This window comes from Oryzias latipes, chromosome 13 (assembly GCF_053564925.1).
Source record: "Oryzias latipes strain Hd-rR chromosome 13, Olatipes_Hd-rR_3.1".
In the NCBI taxonomy this organism is placed as follows: domain Eukaryota; kingdom Metazoa; phylum Chordata; class Actinopteri; order Beloniformes; family Adrianichthyidae; genus Oryzias; species Oryzias latipes.
Window position 1 is genome coordinate 27,217,488 of NC_136249.1, and position 16,373 is coordinate 27,233,860.

The following is a 16,373-nucleotide window of genomic DNA, read 5'->3' on the forward strand; positions in this document are numbered from 1 at the left end:
CAGACCTCTTAGTATCTAAATCTGAATAGATTCAATAAAGATTAACCGACTGAAGTCAGCGATGGACACTTGTTGCTGCCAGTAAAGGAGGACAATCATGTGTGCAGTTACTTGGAAATAAATGCTTCGCAAGTGTTTCCGTCACGTCAGAACTCAGTGTTCTGTGATTAAAAGGCCACGCTACCAAGAGACTAATAAAACAAGTAGGAACTTGATCAAAGACTTGCTGGCAACTTCAAATGGGATTATAGAGAAAGACGCTCCACCAACAATCCTAATTAGATAGGGGCAGAGCTAAGAGGGTTATCTGTGAACCGGAGACACACTAGAATAGAGGAAAAAAGTTTTATTTATGTTTTAAGTTTGAGTTAGTCTTTTTTTCTCTTTTTCTTTCCATTCTGGATGAATAGATTCTCACTTAAAACTGTTACAGCTCAGCGAGTGTCAATGAAGATGCTCTTTTCTTTGAGCTTGACGCACATAAACTGAGTAATTTTTGCATATGCAGACTTGTTTTATGATCTGCTGGAAATTTTTCTTGTCACGTACTGTTTTTATTAGTTTTGTTTGTTACCTTGGGAAGATCTTCCCCACCATCATTTGAAAAATGGATTTGGCCTTGCATGATGTCGATTTTAAACTAGAGGTGGATTGATACAACCCCTGGGTACTTCAAGATCCACGCCGACCATCTTTTGATCTATTTTTAAAGTGTTCCCAATGGTCATTTAAATATGTTTATGCTGTTTCTAGGCGAAAGCAAATAAAAACTAGTGTAGATTTCTAAGACAATTTCTGTAGAAATTTGCCTCTGAGTGGTGGGCGGGGGACCGTTGTCGCAGAGCCTGCCAACAGTTTCCATCATCTATCTGTTGAGACTCCCCCGTTACCTTACAACCTCACAACCTCAACTTAACATTGCCAGTGCAAAAAAAATGGCGAGCAGTATTGGTTTGTTTGCTTCTTATTCAAAACGATTTGGATAAAGAAATACTCAAAAATGCAATTTTAAGCTTAATTTTTTTTATATATGTCCTCCATAATCACAAAAATGCATGCTAAAAACACCAAAAACACAATTTTTATTGGACTGAGTCTTTAAACACAGAAACCAGACTACACTTCCTGTTTTGAGGAATGGACAGGGAAGAAACATGCCTAATTTCCTTCCCCCACCTGGTCTTCTTATAGGGTAAAGATTGTAATTAAAGTAGGAAGTTTATCTCGCCTTCACACACCAGCAGCTTAAAGCTCCTTGAAAGAGTTAAACTTGCAGCGTGCAGAGCTTCAAACACCAAGTACCCGAGCCAGAAGACCAAAGAGCTCTACATCTTTGTTCTTCGTAAGCCTCTTATGTATCCTCCTGTTTCTCCTTCTCCTGTTGCTTATGTGTGTGTGTGACTCAGCTGAAATTATGCCACATAAATGTTTTTGCATGTTTACCTGAACAGACTGGAAAACTGCATTGTGTCAGTTGTCATGTCGGCCTATATTAGGTCAAAGGATTCATGTGCTTTTGACCGAAAATGGGACAGATTTTGAAATTTCATTGCTGCCTATTTGTTTCAGTGGCGTATCAGAGAGGCGGAGAGGGTGTCACCAGTGCTGGAAGGTGAGAGCCTCTTTTGTTTTGTTTTTTAAATAGAGCGTTTTCCTAAAAGTATTTGAATCCTTACTATTTATAACATTTTTTTAAAGAATATTCATCATAATAAGCTTTGTTTAAAAAAAAAAAAAAGTTTACCATCCTTTAAGGCATGAACAGGGTTGGGCTTGTGTGTTTTCCTTAAGCAAACACTAGGGGGAGAGCTGTGCCTTTCGAAAGCAGCACAGAGCAGAGAGAAAGTAAGGTGCTCACATGAAATAACACTACAGGAACAAAGACCCATGCAGTTTGTCAGGAGCCCATCCTCATCCCACACGTTGGGGGATCCACATTCAACCACCAGGCTGTGCCATAGCATCATCATCAAACATTAATGGAGCTGTATCCACTTAGCAGTTAAAACGCACCTCTTGGTACACTGGAATGGTGCTTTGTGCATAAACAGTAAGACTGCATAATTCGACTTGCCGAAACTAATTTGTAGATTTACTAGCTGGCCTTGGTATGTTATTATTTGTAGGTAAACAAAAGAATTGTCTATTTTTTTTTTCTTGCCTATGGTATAGAATGTGCTTAAAGCTGCACTGTGAGTGTGTTTGAGTGTTCTGCACATGCTAATGAATAGTTTAGCTTGAAGCCATCAACAGTAAATCCATATTCATTATATTACCCCGTTGTGGATTGAGTTCGGTGTGCAGCAACGGCTGTGTCAGCGCTGCGCAAAAACAATGGAGGTTCGATATCAACATACAAGTGGCGGGGTGATTGAGGAGATATTGTGCGACTGTATTTGGCTGTAAAAGACAAATGCCTTCATTACCCCAAATGAATCCAAGAAATGAGTCATTTAGGATGGAATGAGGAAATGCAATTCAGTGCTGGGATATGCAGACCGGGAGTCATTTTGTGCAAATTTGAATACCAAAACAATATATGGCCATGTAAGAGAATATTGGCTTCTGTTTTTATGCCTCATTTATTCAGTTCGATCAGCAAAAACAGGCCGTTTTGTTCTCCTTTTCCACCCGCTGTTTGATGTAAGGTCAGGTTGTGTCATGGAATCCCTATAAATAAATAATCTGCTTTGTTATTAACTGTATTCTGCTGAAGCTTAAAGAAATAAAATATGTGATGATGTGAAACTGTTCAGATGGGTTTACACAAGTTATCCTTTGCTGTTTTCCATCTTTAAAGACCTTTTGAAACTAATAATGGTTGATGCTCTGGAATTTACTCTGGGAACACAGGAGTGAATTTTATTTGTCTGTCTAATCCAGACAGATTGCTAATACTCACGATGTCTCAGAAAAAGTGTCAAAGGCTGTGGGGGCAGATTGAGCACACACACTGTCTATTTAACTGGGTTTTATTTCTCCCTTTCCCAGCATCTGGCCAAAAGGAAAAAAGTACTAAACCAGGATTTTCGGTTTTCCTCTCCACAGCGGGATAAATAAACTCCTAATCCTCCCCTTTGAAACTCTTTATTCCTACTGGTGTTTTACTCCATTGACATGGATCTTGTTGTGTTGTAAGCTTACTTTCTTCCTTTCTGTTAACCATTTGGGACTGATGTTTTTACAGACCCGGTTTGCTAAACATTGGGGAATCTGCCACTCAGCCCTGGCTGGCTGACACATGGCCCAACTCCTGCTCCAACCACAATGACTGCAGCATCAACTGCTGCACTGCAGGCAACGGAAACAGCGACAGCAACTTGGCGACGTACAGCCGACCAGGTATGTGCAGGAGGTGTCATCTCTGTCATACAGGGATCGACCAAAATAAGCACTTCTCTCAAAGGCTGTGTTGCAGTCCTTGACAAAATAACTGCAGAGATAAGGAAGGTGGGAGCCAGGGGAGTCTGCAGTATAAAAGACAGTACAATCTGATTTCTAGGTTAGCTCCCCAGAGAGTTGTTGTATGTGTCTCTCCTTTCTATAGGTCTCCTGAAGAAGAACCTGGAGACTTATTAGGATTAGGAGCAACTCTGTGCTCACGTGTTTGATTTATCTGAGGTTAAAGCAGAGCTGTTTTAGGCAGGAAATAACCGGAGTACACTGAGCAGGGCTTATAGCTCTACTCTGTTGCTAATCAAATTGCTTTGCTGATTTCCATACAGTTGTTATAGCCAGTAATGTAATTTCCCCTAAGTGCTCAGTTGTTTAAGAATTGTGCAGCGGGCGAAGAGGTCAAGGCTGGTCTGTAGACGACGGCCAGAAGCAGGGCAAAGAGAAAAGGATGGAAGAAGAAGGATGTAACTGGAGGAGCAGATAAAAATGGAGAGAAAAGAGTGAAGGATAAGTACATGCTTAAGCAGATACTAAGATTCGTGGACAGAAGTAGGGAATGTGAATGAGATTAGGTTGAATAGATTTGGCGGCACACTTGAGCTCATTTAAAAAGAGGCTGATGTGGCCTAAAATTTGGACATGCTGCAGCTATACATTAGTCTAAATATAGAGACTTCTTTCCTGAAATTCAGCCTGGAAAACCAACAACAACCTTCACCATGGAAAGTTGGACTGCCAAGAAATGCTTTATGTTCTAAATTGTGCACGGTGGGGCCCTGCTTTTGATGGCGGCACATAATTCCTGTCCAGCTGTTCAGCCTAATATCCAACCAACCACTCAGTAGTTTCTCCTGGCTTCAAACCTCTGCCAGTGAGGATTAATAATTCATTCTGCAGGTTTTCTAGTCAAGTTTAGTTTTTCTTGGTGCTAATCACCCCTCTGAGGTTGAACACGATGAGATGTTTAACAGGCAATAACAGGCTAAAGGCAGTCTTCACTTCTTGCATGACACTTCCCTGTATAACGCTAAGGAGCTTGCCGGTCGCATGCTTTGTGTGTGTGCCAAAACTAAACTCTATGAACATTAAGAGGATCACTGACTAGGTGACAGAGCAAAGAAATAGGAGTTAATGTCCCTTTATCTCAGCCATAGGGGTGCTTTCACACATCGGCCTTTGAAGTGTTGAGCTGAAATGTGAGGCGCCTGGCACGAGCGGCTTGTACCTATGGCCGTCTTTGGTATTTACCACGAGGTTGGCTCTCAGATCTGCTGGAGGATTTGAATATTTTATGAGCCAAGGAAAACTGGATCTGTCAGCGAAGTCTTGCTTTTACTGCATGTCTCATTCCATGTCTTTGATACAGACATGTCTCTCTGTCCCTTTCAATGAGGATGCTTATACCATCAAAAAAAAAAAAAAAACGAGATGACACCCGCTCTGAGTCATCAGTTAGGCAGAGAATAGACCGGGAAAGGTGTAACGCCACCTTAATACACTTTGAATTGTAGGGTCAGATAAATATTTGGCAAACAGTGCAAAGTCTTAAATTATAGACAGACAAGCTTCTCTGTTAAGATGTGATCTAAAAAAAAAAAATGTTTTTATTTCAATCTTCTACCTGACTGGTTTGCTCCCGCAAAGCTGATGTGCTGCAGAAAAGACTGACTGAATCCCCTCCTCATGTTCTCCAGCGGACTGTATCGCCAATTATAACAGCCAGATGGAAAACAAGCAGACCAACCTCTTGGTACCAGACACAGGAGTTTATGGAGATGTGGACCTGTCCAATAAGATCAATGAGATGAAGACCTTCAACAGCCCAAACCTCAAAGATGGACGCTTTGTAGGTCCTGGCGGTCAGCCGACACCTTATGCCACCACCCAGCTCATCCAGTCCTCCATCCTGGGCAACAACATGAATCCAGACAGAGGGACCGGAGGGAGTGGAGGTGGACTTGGGGGAGGAGGGGAAATGAATGAGAAACACTGCTGGAAACCTGTCTCAATACAGCAGCAGAAACAGGAAATGGGCTCCCAGCTGCAGTACAGCATTATGGAGCAAAACCGACTAAACAAGGGTGAGTGTGAGGAAAACCCAGCAGCGGTTGCACAGGTTAACTCTCAGCCATTATCTTCCTCCTCTTCAATTTTCCCTCCTGTTCTGTCCTCTCTTGGCTCTTTCGGCCTCACCGTGGAAGAGTTCATGCTCATTGGTTCTATGTCAACCTTTTCAGTCACATCTAGGCATTTTTGTGTCTCCCTGCTTGTCTGTAACCATGTAACCATTCATCACTTTCTATGCTACCTATGGTCATTAAATATAGACCAGGCTGTCATCCTGTGGTATGTGGCATTGTGATGAAGGCAGGTGTGAGGGGAGACCTGTGGCATCAGATTTCTATAGAAAAAGGCAACAATGACTGATTCTACCATAACCTATACGTGCATGTGTAGTAGAACATGTGGCTTCAAAGTTTTTGTGCAGATGCTGCATGTTTCAGTTTCACGCACTTACCTAAAATGACAATTTGCATGTGCAGTTACTTAATTAATAGTCTCATAATCCAAACACGATTTAAGGCTCAACTCCTCAAGATTTATGCCTGCTGTGACAACGCGCTACACTGTCCCACCAACAGATCGCTATAGAGGAGGTGACAGTCCCATGCCAGCCACCATCCCCTACAACCAGACCCATGAAAGCCACACTGGGGGGTCCTACAACAGCTCTGACAGAGGCAGCAGCAGCACGTCAGGTACAAGGCTGTTTTAAAGTCCAAACATAGAAAAAAATCCATATAAAATTGGATTTTTGTTTGATTGGTTATGTTTTTGGCTCCTTTTGAAGTGCAAAATGTTTTCATCTTCCTGCTGTAATGGAAATATAATCACATTCTCTGATTTTAAAATTCTTGTTTATCTCTAAAAGGCAATAAATCATTGTTGAAACACTAATAAGATTTGGTTTAGGTCTTAATCTGATTGACTTCCAAGTCAAACAGAAAACAAGTTGCTCAGTTCTCGTATTTTTTCCTTTCAATGTGCCTTGTTGTTCTAGGCTAAACAAAATAAATTAGATACAAGTATCTGTTTTCTATCATTTCTGCTCCTCTTTTGTTGTTTTGCTTTGTATTTACATCACTTTTGTTGTGTGTTCATTAATTCAGTTAAATGGTTTTACTTGAAATCAGTGTGGATCTGCATAATTTCATCAGGACTTCAGTGTCTGTCGGTGGACAAGGACAAATGACTACACATCCTGGGCGGCATGCAACGCTGCCACCTTAATGCCACGTATCCATTCTGATATTGCACTTGAAATTCAAGCCATTAAGATGAGGCCTTTAGTTCTCGCTGCACATCACAGCTCATTGGTTTACAGTTTTAGTGGGCTAGCTTTAATTAAACGCTTTTTTCCACAGTTTTCATTCTGCAGTATTTTCCACCATTTAATATTTGCAAAGGTGTGAACGCTGACATAAAATAAGCATTTTGCCACTGTTGTTCATTTTATCCACTGTAAGCTTCTTTTATGTGTTTTTTTTTTCTTGCATCAATAATTGATTTGTTTATTTACTTTATTATTTGCATCTGAAGTAATCCTGGGATTAAGCTTTCCTTTTTTTTCCCCATTTGTTGAGCAGGTAGTCAGGGTCATAAGAAAGGAGTGCGCACCCCCAAACTACCCAAACAAAGCACAATGAATTGGGCTGACCTTCTGCCTCCCCCTCCTGCAAACCCACCCCCGAGTCGGAGCACAGAGGAGTACTCTCTGTCGATGGATGAAAGGTAGACAAAGGCAGTCTGAGCACACAATGCATTTGAATACTGGTCCAGTTTCATCAATTCTTTGGTATCCATTCCAAGTATTTGCTCCAGGTGTTGTCTGTGCTGGGTCCATGTCAAACCTTGATCGAAGGATGAATATTTATTGCATGCTTTTCTGGCTTCAAGGAATAAAGGCCTTTCCCAGCATGTTACGATGCTAACGAAGCTTGTTTGTGTCTGCTGGCAGCTGTGATCCGGACATGCAGTGCCCCATGCCCCCATCTCACATGTACCTGCAGCCCGATGAGCTGGAGGAAGAGGAGGAGATGGAAAGAGGGCCCACTCCTCCAATCCGTGGGGCGGCCTCTTCCCCAGCTGCAGTGTCCTACAGTCACCAGTCCACTGCCACTCTTACCCCTTCACCCCAGGAAGAGATGCAACCAATGCTCCAGGATGCTCAGGACAGCCACGAACGCCGGTACACCTGTAGTATTTCATCTCATAACAAGTCTGTAATGACAAACCATCACATATTCTTATTTTGAGTCTTACAGAAAAGCACACGTGTGTTAATTTTGAATTACAGTTTTATCTTCCTGGGAGTCATTTGCTATATTAGAGTCAGTACAAGGTGGCAGCTGAAATAAGTCTACAGTAAATGTCTAAATGCCCTTAAAGACCCACTCCAATATGGCATTTTTTCTCAAGATGATAAAGAAAATTAAACGTCTTTCAAATTGTTGTGAATCAGGAGCAGAAGAAAAAAAGCAGTTTGAAAAAGCTTGTAGTAGTGACTTAGAAGGTACATTCGGTTGGTCACAAGCTCCCTGCTCTGCTCCAGTCTGATGCATTCACTTGTAGACGACTAGATCCATGTGCGTCTTGTTTTCCTCCGGCATCTGGCTTAAAACTGTACTGTACGTCTGGATAACTCCAATATTGTTTGCCATTTTTGTTGCACCAGTAATGTTATGTTAGGGTTGTGAGGGGCTGTAGTGGGAGAGGGTGTAAACAGATAGATGGAAAATGAGGGAGGGTTTACAGGGCACCTACAGTTCCGCCTACAACTAAGAGGCAAATTTCCAATGAAATACTTCCGCTCTGCAGAAACTACGTTCTAGAAAACAACACAGGACTTGCTAAAATTTACATAATCATAATTAAAAGACCACTGGAAACACTTTTAAAACCAATCAGAAGATGATTGGAGTGGGACTTTAAAATCATTTATGTCAGAGATGAGACCATATAGAAGCCTGGAACTGTGTGTCGTGTTGGGTATTTGACCGTAGCATTAAATCCTAAAAGTCAATCATGTACTAACGTTGAGAGAAAGAAGTACCTGACAAACCCATTTAGATCAGTTTAAGCAGCTATGATCTGGGTCCTTTTGACCGAGCACTGATCAGTTTATTTGTTTATACATGTTTTTTATTAAAATTGATTTGAAATATTATACTTCTCTTGATAAAATGCACTTCTTTTAGGCGCCATGTTGTGAGCCCCCCACCACCTCCAAGACCACTCTCCCCCTCACACACGTACGGGTTCATCAGCAGCCCGTTGGGGTTGGACACTGATGGAATGGAGGAGGAGGGTATAATGGAAGAAGACGAAGAGGATGGTGATGAGACAGACGCTGAAGTAGCCAAGATGCACTTCCATCACACACACCCCCACCACCCTCAAATGCACGCACGAAGGTTGTTACTACGAGGGCTTGAACAGACACCAGCATCCAGCATGGGTGATCTGGAGAGCTCAGTGACCGGCTCCATGATCAACGGGTGGGGCTCGGCCTCTGAGGAGGACAATGTTTCGTCAGGGAGGTCCAGCGCTGTTAGCTCCTCAGACGGATCCTTCTTCACAGATGCCGATTTTGCTCAAGCGGTTGTTGCTGCTGCAGAGTATTCAGGCCTCAGGGTGGGAAAGCACCCAAATTCACAAGGCCAGGAAGCAGGAGGAGCTCCAGGTACCATCAGTTCATTAGCAGCCTTTAGTGGAAGAAATTTCTTGAACAGCATAAACAAACGACTGTCTTGTCTCTTTCCTCAGCGCCAAAATACCAAATAAGCCAGTCAAGTCACCGTCCCAGCAGCCCGGTGTCTACAGACAGTAATATGAGCATGGCTGCTATACAAAGGAGGCCTCCAAAAAAGCTAAAACAGCACTCTGCGGGTCACCTAGGGAACCAACGACGTGAGGCCTTCAGTGAAGGTACACATATGCTTTCATGTGTTATAAGCTCAGTTTGAGTTCATGTTTTATGTAGATTAAATTTGTGAGAAAAGATGAAAAATTCTATAAACTAAAATTGCAAATCCACAACTCTTGACTTTTGTGGGAGTTCTAGTCTAATCTTTAAGGGCTTTTTTTTTTCTTTTCTTTACAGGATGGCATAAAGACCCTTTCCAAAAGTGTATTTATTTCCATAATTACATAAAAAAAAGTACTTTAATAAAACATATATATATATATATATATATATATATATATATATATATATATATATATATATATATATATATATATATATATATATCCAGGGATTACTTCTTTTAATTTGATTTCAAGTATTATTTTTACATAAATAAGAGTTTCAGCTCATAAAAGCCACAAAAATAGGATTTCAAAAATGTTTATTGTGGATAAATCACCATTTACCTTTTTTAAAGGCAGAAATTATGATTACATCAAAGTTATCAAAACAAAGTATTTTCAATATGACATGTCCATCTTCAGTACCTCAGTAGTATGGGCAGGGGCCAGGGTCTCGTATCCAGGTCCTCCTTCTCCTTGACCAGTATAGATGTTTCCCTGTTGGCCCAGGCTCAGATATTACCAGAGGAACCCGACAACTGTAGCCCATCTCCCGAATATGTCTGAAAGCGGTGGTTTTTGAAGCTGTCCCTCCACTCATTCCACTTTTTCCTTTTGATAATCGGTTGAAGTCCACCGTCGTTTCTTTTGTTGGTCCATCTTCTCCTCCTCGACCTGCTTGAACACAGCGCTTTGTGAACAGCCAGCCTCCTTAGCTATGAACTCTTGTGGCTTACCCAAACTATGTAGCGGATCAATGATGGTCTTCTGGTTAGTTGTCAAATCTGAAGTCTTCCCCATATTGAACCGAACTGAACCAATTTAATGACATCTGGGGAACTTGTGCAGGTGCTTTGAGTTCAGTAGATGGTTAGTTTGTGAATTTCATTTATCCTACAAAATTTGGGCAGATTTCTCCAAATTATTGTACTTTTTGAAATCTTTTTTTTTTTTTTTTTGTGGGTTTTATGAGCTGGAACCCCAATTTAAGTAATATTAAACTGGGGTTAGTAGTATATTCCACAAAAGTTTAGTTGAATGAATAACACTTTTCTATAATATTCCAATTTTTTGGAAAAGGGCTGTACATTTTTTTTCAAACAAGTTTTTTATCGGGCTATTAAATAAATAGATGCACAAGCAGCTGCATCCTGTTAACTCACATATAACCGGTTTGTGTCAGTGGCTCCTGTACAGAGATGTAAGGATAAAAATATGTTAACTGGGATATAGTGTTTGTAAATTTCCAGGTATAGGTGTGCAGCAAAGCAACCTCATGCATATGTGGCAGATTTTTTGATCTCTATTATTACTAAACAGACGAGCAAATTGTGGGCAGCAGGCCAGGGGTTATAGGGAAATCATGGAAGAGGAGCTTTGGAAGGAGAGTTCTGCTTAGTTTGGCAATGTTGGCACGTGAATGTTTCTTCACTTTGAACTTGAACTTAGATAAACTAGGATGAATACTTCAGCTCTTAGCACAATAAAAAACTTCAAAGTTCTAAAGTAACAGAGCAATTGATTTTTTGTAGTAACGATTTTGAAAAATAAAAAGGAAAGAACAGTACAATAAAAAAGGCCAAGTTGTAAATGGAAATGAATATTCTTCCCGTTTCTTGTCTTCTTTCTTAAATGTATCTGTGTGCGATTGTGCAGCATCTATCTATACGACATGCCGCCCTGGAGCTGGCTCTGCTCTTAGTGTCAGGTGTCCTTGAGTGTTGGATGCACTTGACAGGGAGATTTAATATCCAGCTCACTGGGAGCCAGACCAGCTATATCACTGCAGAATATCCTGCCACCAACCCCCCCCCCCCCCCCCCCCCCCCCCCACACACACACACACACACACATACACACACTCACACACCACCACCACGCCTCCTTACATCCTGGCTTCCTCCCCATCCTCTGCCCCTCCCTTTGGAGTGATCTCTCCATCCTACCCTCCTCTCACCTCGCGTTGTCTGCTGTCTTTGTTTGAGTTGGGAGGGGGGGGCAGAGTGACAGCTCCTCAGTTCTGTCTATCAGTGCTCCTGCTGATTGTATTTGATCTGAATGGATTGTTTTTCATTTGGAGTTTATTGCCTCACTACCCCCCCCCCCCCCCCCCCCAAACCTACCGCCCTGTTTGTCCTGCCTGTGGTCTGGAATAATGTCGTTTAGGTGAGAGGTGAGGAAAGGTGATCGAATGACATTTAGAACAAAGGCAGGGCCACAAAGGCTGTGTTCTGTGGATGCACGATTGACTTGCTCTTTTGGACGTCTTTCAATTCTTGCTTCGGCACCTTTACCAAAAATGTTCGCGCATCGAGAGTTAAAATGCAGAAAGCAGGAAAACAAATAAACAAGCAGGAGAGATAACCAATCTACCCCTACATGCCAACCTTCCTTCTTCCCTACTGCTTACCCCTCCTTGACCTAGTCATTTAATTTGTCTTTGCACAGTGGATGGTGAAATACCCCTGTTATATTCCCCCTATGATTCATACAGTGTTTGACTTGGATGCCTTCGTCTACCCACTCCTCTGAACGTAACCCTTTCCTGTCTCTTCTGATCTGTCTCAACCCTGTCTGCTTAATTAACCAGCAAGCCCTGAGATCCATCCTCCTTGGCAAACTCAGAGACACTTTTCAGACCTGAGTTCTGTCCTCGCCGATATTTCCTCGTAAATCTAATAGGCGCGCTGCTCCTCCTGTGTAGGGAGCTGTAGCTCACAAACTGTGGCATTGATCTGACTCTGACTGAGGCAGAAGTCAGGAGGCAAGACGGATAATAAAAAAAAAAAAAAAATCTACAGGCGCCTCTTTACTCTATGATATTGACCGCCCCCCTTTTGTATTCAGGGAGAGTGGGTGGAGGATAATCAGAAAGGTGCACTGAAGCTGTCCGTTTCTGCCAGCAAGAGCAAAGCAAAGACATCACCTGCCTCATCCGCCTTCTGCGGATAAGAAACAAACAAAAAAAACAGCTTTGATTCCCTCAGTCCAGTTCAGTTTTGCACACTCTTCTAACTCGATGCAGGCAAAGTCAAAAAGTTGCCAGTCCACATTCATCTTTAAATCATGCATGGTTTAAGGGTGTGCCAACAAAACTATCCTTCGGGTTGGAAGCTGATTAGAAGATGAGAAGCCATCGATCGAAGGCCGACAAGGCTTTTTGCTCACGTTCTGTTTAGATGCCTCTGTGATGTGTGAGAGGCCATGCGGCCCACTGCCTGCTCTCATGTGAATAATGGCTCAAGGACAAGTAGCATTGATTCATCGACAGGGGAAGTCGAGCAGGACAGAGAGCCAGCTGCTGAGCGCCACGCTCCTCCTCCTTCCTTCTTGTTTCTTGCTCAAATCTCGTAACCTTGACAATTTTGGGCCTCTCTCATGTGAAGGGTTTCGTTTTCAGTCTGCTTGGAGAAATGTTGAAAACTGTGTCTGTGAATAACATTGCAGATGTGAGACAACTGAGAAAAATGTAGTTCACACAAAACATTTAGATGGGTGAGGTTAACATTTCTTGCTTCCTGTTATCCACCAGATCTGCCACCCCCGCCCATTCCTCCTCCAGCAGTGCTCAAGTCCCCCACACATCCGTCCAAAGCAGCTCTGGAGGGCAGAGGAATCATATCCCCAAAAGCCGGTGATGTTCGTGACAAGCGAAGAGGACCTGGTGGCTACAGACCCCAAGAAAGCTTTGAGACCAGACCCAGCTCGTCTGAGCGCAAAGACGGCCAGGACAGACAAAAGTCTGCTCTGGGAGGGAAAGGCAGTAAAACTGAGAGTGGCTCAGGCATCAAATCACGGCAGCATCCAGGTACTACCGTTTCCCAATTAAAGCAGTCCTCTATAGTCATCTCCAGTGTTTTGACTCCTAAGTCTTACATTTTTGTCTCGCTCCCAAGGATCAGAAGACATCCTACCCTACAGCCGGCCCCAGTTCCCTGGCGTCAACAGTCCCAGAGATCCAAGTTCCTCCAGTTCTATGTCATCCAGGGGTTCTGGGGGCCGACGGAGAGAAGGAAGCCGAAGAAATCCTGCAGAAATGGGTCTTAACAGCTCTGGAGCCTTTCACCCAGGAGATGATGAACTAGAGGTGCAAGCTTATAATTAAAAAACCTTTAGACTTTTAGCATATGCTGTTCACACTGGAGTGTTGCTTCTCGAAACTATGCGCATGTACTTCAATTATCGAGCAGGCGTGGTGCACAATGTCGAAGCGGTGCAAATCTGATAAATCTTGCTTCAGGCTTTTTCTTTCACAGCTCTATAGTCCAGCATATGAAATACTTGGAGTCATAACATTCCGTCCAGGCGCAAACCGCAATTATTAATTTCTCCTCCATGATAAAATCTCAGACGATTGGCAGTTCCGCGAACTGGACACCGCCCATACGTCACTACTAATTATTGTTTTATTTTAAAATTGAATCCCTGGCCCCCTGATTGGTCAATCTTCAACTGGTTACACTTTCAATGCCGGGTCAGTGGCAAAGCGTTTTGTACGTAAAGCCTGATAACAGACTTAAAAGGTTGCGTAGCAACGCACAAACAAAAGAGTTTTTACCACGGCGGCCTTAAGGGCACTTACGCATGTTTACTTAGACTTTTCATTTGAATTACTCTCCTGTACGCGTGTTGCCAGTGTGAACATAGCATTTAACATTTAAATATGATTTTTTATTTAATCCAAAAAGGTTAACAAATAATATTTTGATGATAAAATAAACATTTTTTTTTTACTAAACCAATTACAGTTATGATGGTAATTTTTGTTTTATTTGTTTCACTATAAACATAAAAGAATAAAACATAGGACATACTGGATTATAGTAAATGTATTTATCATTATTGCAATTTCACAATGAATAATGATCTTGCAGTCGCTTAAGGAAATAAAATGAATAAACTCATACATATGATTGAGTGTAATCATGTTAGATTGACCACAGTTTAAACTGATATGGATCATAGTTCCAGAGCAATGTCACTGGAAGTCAATAGTGCTATGCAGCAATACTGACTCTGATGAACATGTGATGACAGGGGCTTTCTTCACAGGATCACAATCCAATTTATTCTCACTTATGCAGTTTCGTCTCTTTTTAAAAATCTCTCACCCATATTGATTTATATTCTGTTAGTTCATGTGAAGCTAACAACAGCATTTCTGTGTGTGTTTTTTTTTACCTCTAGATAGCGGAAAGCTGAAGAACAGAGAAGGAAACGAAGGAACTGTTTAGATTTTTCCAAGAATGGAGCACCATTGTTTCTCTTACAATTTTAAATATCTCAGTATTTCATCATCTTGTTGGCTGCCATCATAACTTCCATCAGTAATGTTTCTTTGCATTTGGACAACAGACCAATGTGTTTTGTATTTCTTTTCTAACTTATCATTGATATGTCCATGAGAAAAAAAAAAGTTAATAGCTTGACGCGTTCAAAACAAAAATACATACAATGGTATATTTATGTTTGAATTCCAATGCAATATGGAGAAAAGTCCTGCTCCAGTCACTGACATAACTCGGCTTGACATTTCAAGAACTTGCATACAGTCTGATGTTACTGTACCAGAAGTGCTGCAAGCTGAGAGGGTGAACTGCCTGTAAATATGTGTCTCCTTGTTTACCCATTGTGGTACCTCAAAGTTCTCTTCCTTGTTTTGTTTTGCAGATTATAATTTTATTATGTCACTAAATAATATTATTTTATCATTTCCATCCATGTTTGTAAATTGCTATATTATTTAGCTCTCCGAGAAAGTGCCACTTTGGGAATTGTGTTCTGTTTTGTAATGCACTGCTTTGTTCTGTGTCATCATCAATGTTTTTGTTTTACTTTGGTTTTAAAAGCACAATCACTAAACTTTATTTTAAACCATTCTATCTATTAACCTTTTTGTCTTACTGGAAGAAAAAAAAAGGTATGACAAACAAGCCTATTAATCCTGATGATGATGATGATGATGATGATGGTGGTGAGGAAGGTAAAGGTTAATTTTCTACAAAAGCTGCGCTTGAAAGGAGACTCTATTGTGGTGATTGTCTCCCTCTCCAGTTCTTACGCTAACTCAAGTGATGAAAAAAGGGTAGTAAATGTGAGTCATAGCTGCAATGTAAATATCCTTTTCACGATAACCATAAAGATCAGCTATTGCACATTACTCGAAATGGTTGCGTTGCCTACGAATGCACTTAAATGAATGTCCAGTACAGGAAATCCGTCACTTTGGGAATCTGGAGAGGCAGAGTCTCTTTTCTTGTTACGAAAAGGGCTGATAAAGCCATGTTTTAAGAAGAAAAAAAAGGGGTGCTGTTGTTTATTCATAGGACATCTGCAAACATTTGTTTCGTAAAGCAAAAGAATAATAAAAAAAGATCAATAAAAAAAACACAAATTATAAAAAGCTTTTCTTCTCTGACTCAACATTTGTTATTTTTGTGGGAAGGTGTTTTCATAGAACATACTCCTCTTTGATCACTTAAGTCAGATTAAGGTAAAAAGAGGCTTTAACCCTTGTGCTATCTTAGATGACTCCACCCCTATGTTGAGGTGTTATTCCTACCATGACAAAGGTGGATAAAGGTGGAAAGATTTCATGTAATCCATGGACACTAGTGAGGATCACAAATCATTGAAGAAAAATGGTTCAGAGCACTGTCTAGTGGGTCTAGATGACCCAACTCCCAATGTTAAAGTGCCTAGGATAGCACAAGGGTTACAACCAAACCGTGGGTTACACCATTGAACCGAATTGAGGGGAAAGTGACTTGTTGCATCCCTACTGCATATGTTTACATTAAAAGTGTATTGTGCTAAATTTCATATTGTTTTTTTCTAAATGACACCAGGCTTAGAATTGGCAACATGAAAGGTTTTTCTTGATTTGA

The 16,373-nt window shown here is 41.4% G+C and overlaps 1 protein-coding gene across 5 annotated transcripts in view; it reads left to right on the top strand.

The window, feature by feature from the left end:
• The window catches only part of robo1 (roundabout, axon guidance receptor, homolog 1 (Drosophila)), a 247,734-nt gene extending 231,845 nt beyond the window's left edge, over positions 1-15,889 (top strand). For all 5 annotated transcript variants that reach the window (XM_078929630.1, XM_078929633.1, XM_078929632.1 and 2 more), the window contains 11 exons: positions 1,570-1,612; positions 3,188-3,342; positions 5,091-5,477; positions 6,039-6,155; positions 7,044-7,188; positions 7,415-7,645; positions 8,655-9,139; positions 9,223-9,384; positions 13,019-13,294; positions 13,383-13,573; positions 14,674-15,889. In XM_078929630.1, coding sequence (XP_078785756.1) covers positions 1,570-1,612; positions 3,188-3,342; positions 5,091-5,477; positions 6,039-6,155; positions 7,044-7,188; positions 7,415-7,645; positions 8,655-9,139; positions 9,223-9,384; positions 13,019-13,294; positions 13,383-13,573; positions 14,674-14,688 — 2,207 coding nt within the window. In that variant the 3' untranslated portion in view covers positions 14,689-15,889. The remainder of the gene's footprint in view (positions 1-1,569; positions 1,613-3,187; positions 3,343-5,090; positions 5,478-6,038; positions 6,156-7,043; positions 7,189-7,414; positions 7,646-8,654; positions 9,140-9,222; positions 9,385-13,018; positions 13,295-13,382; positions 13,574-14,673) is intronic.
• Positions 15,890-16,373: the final 484 nt, after the last annotated feature.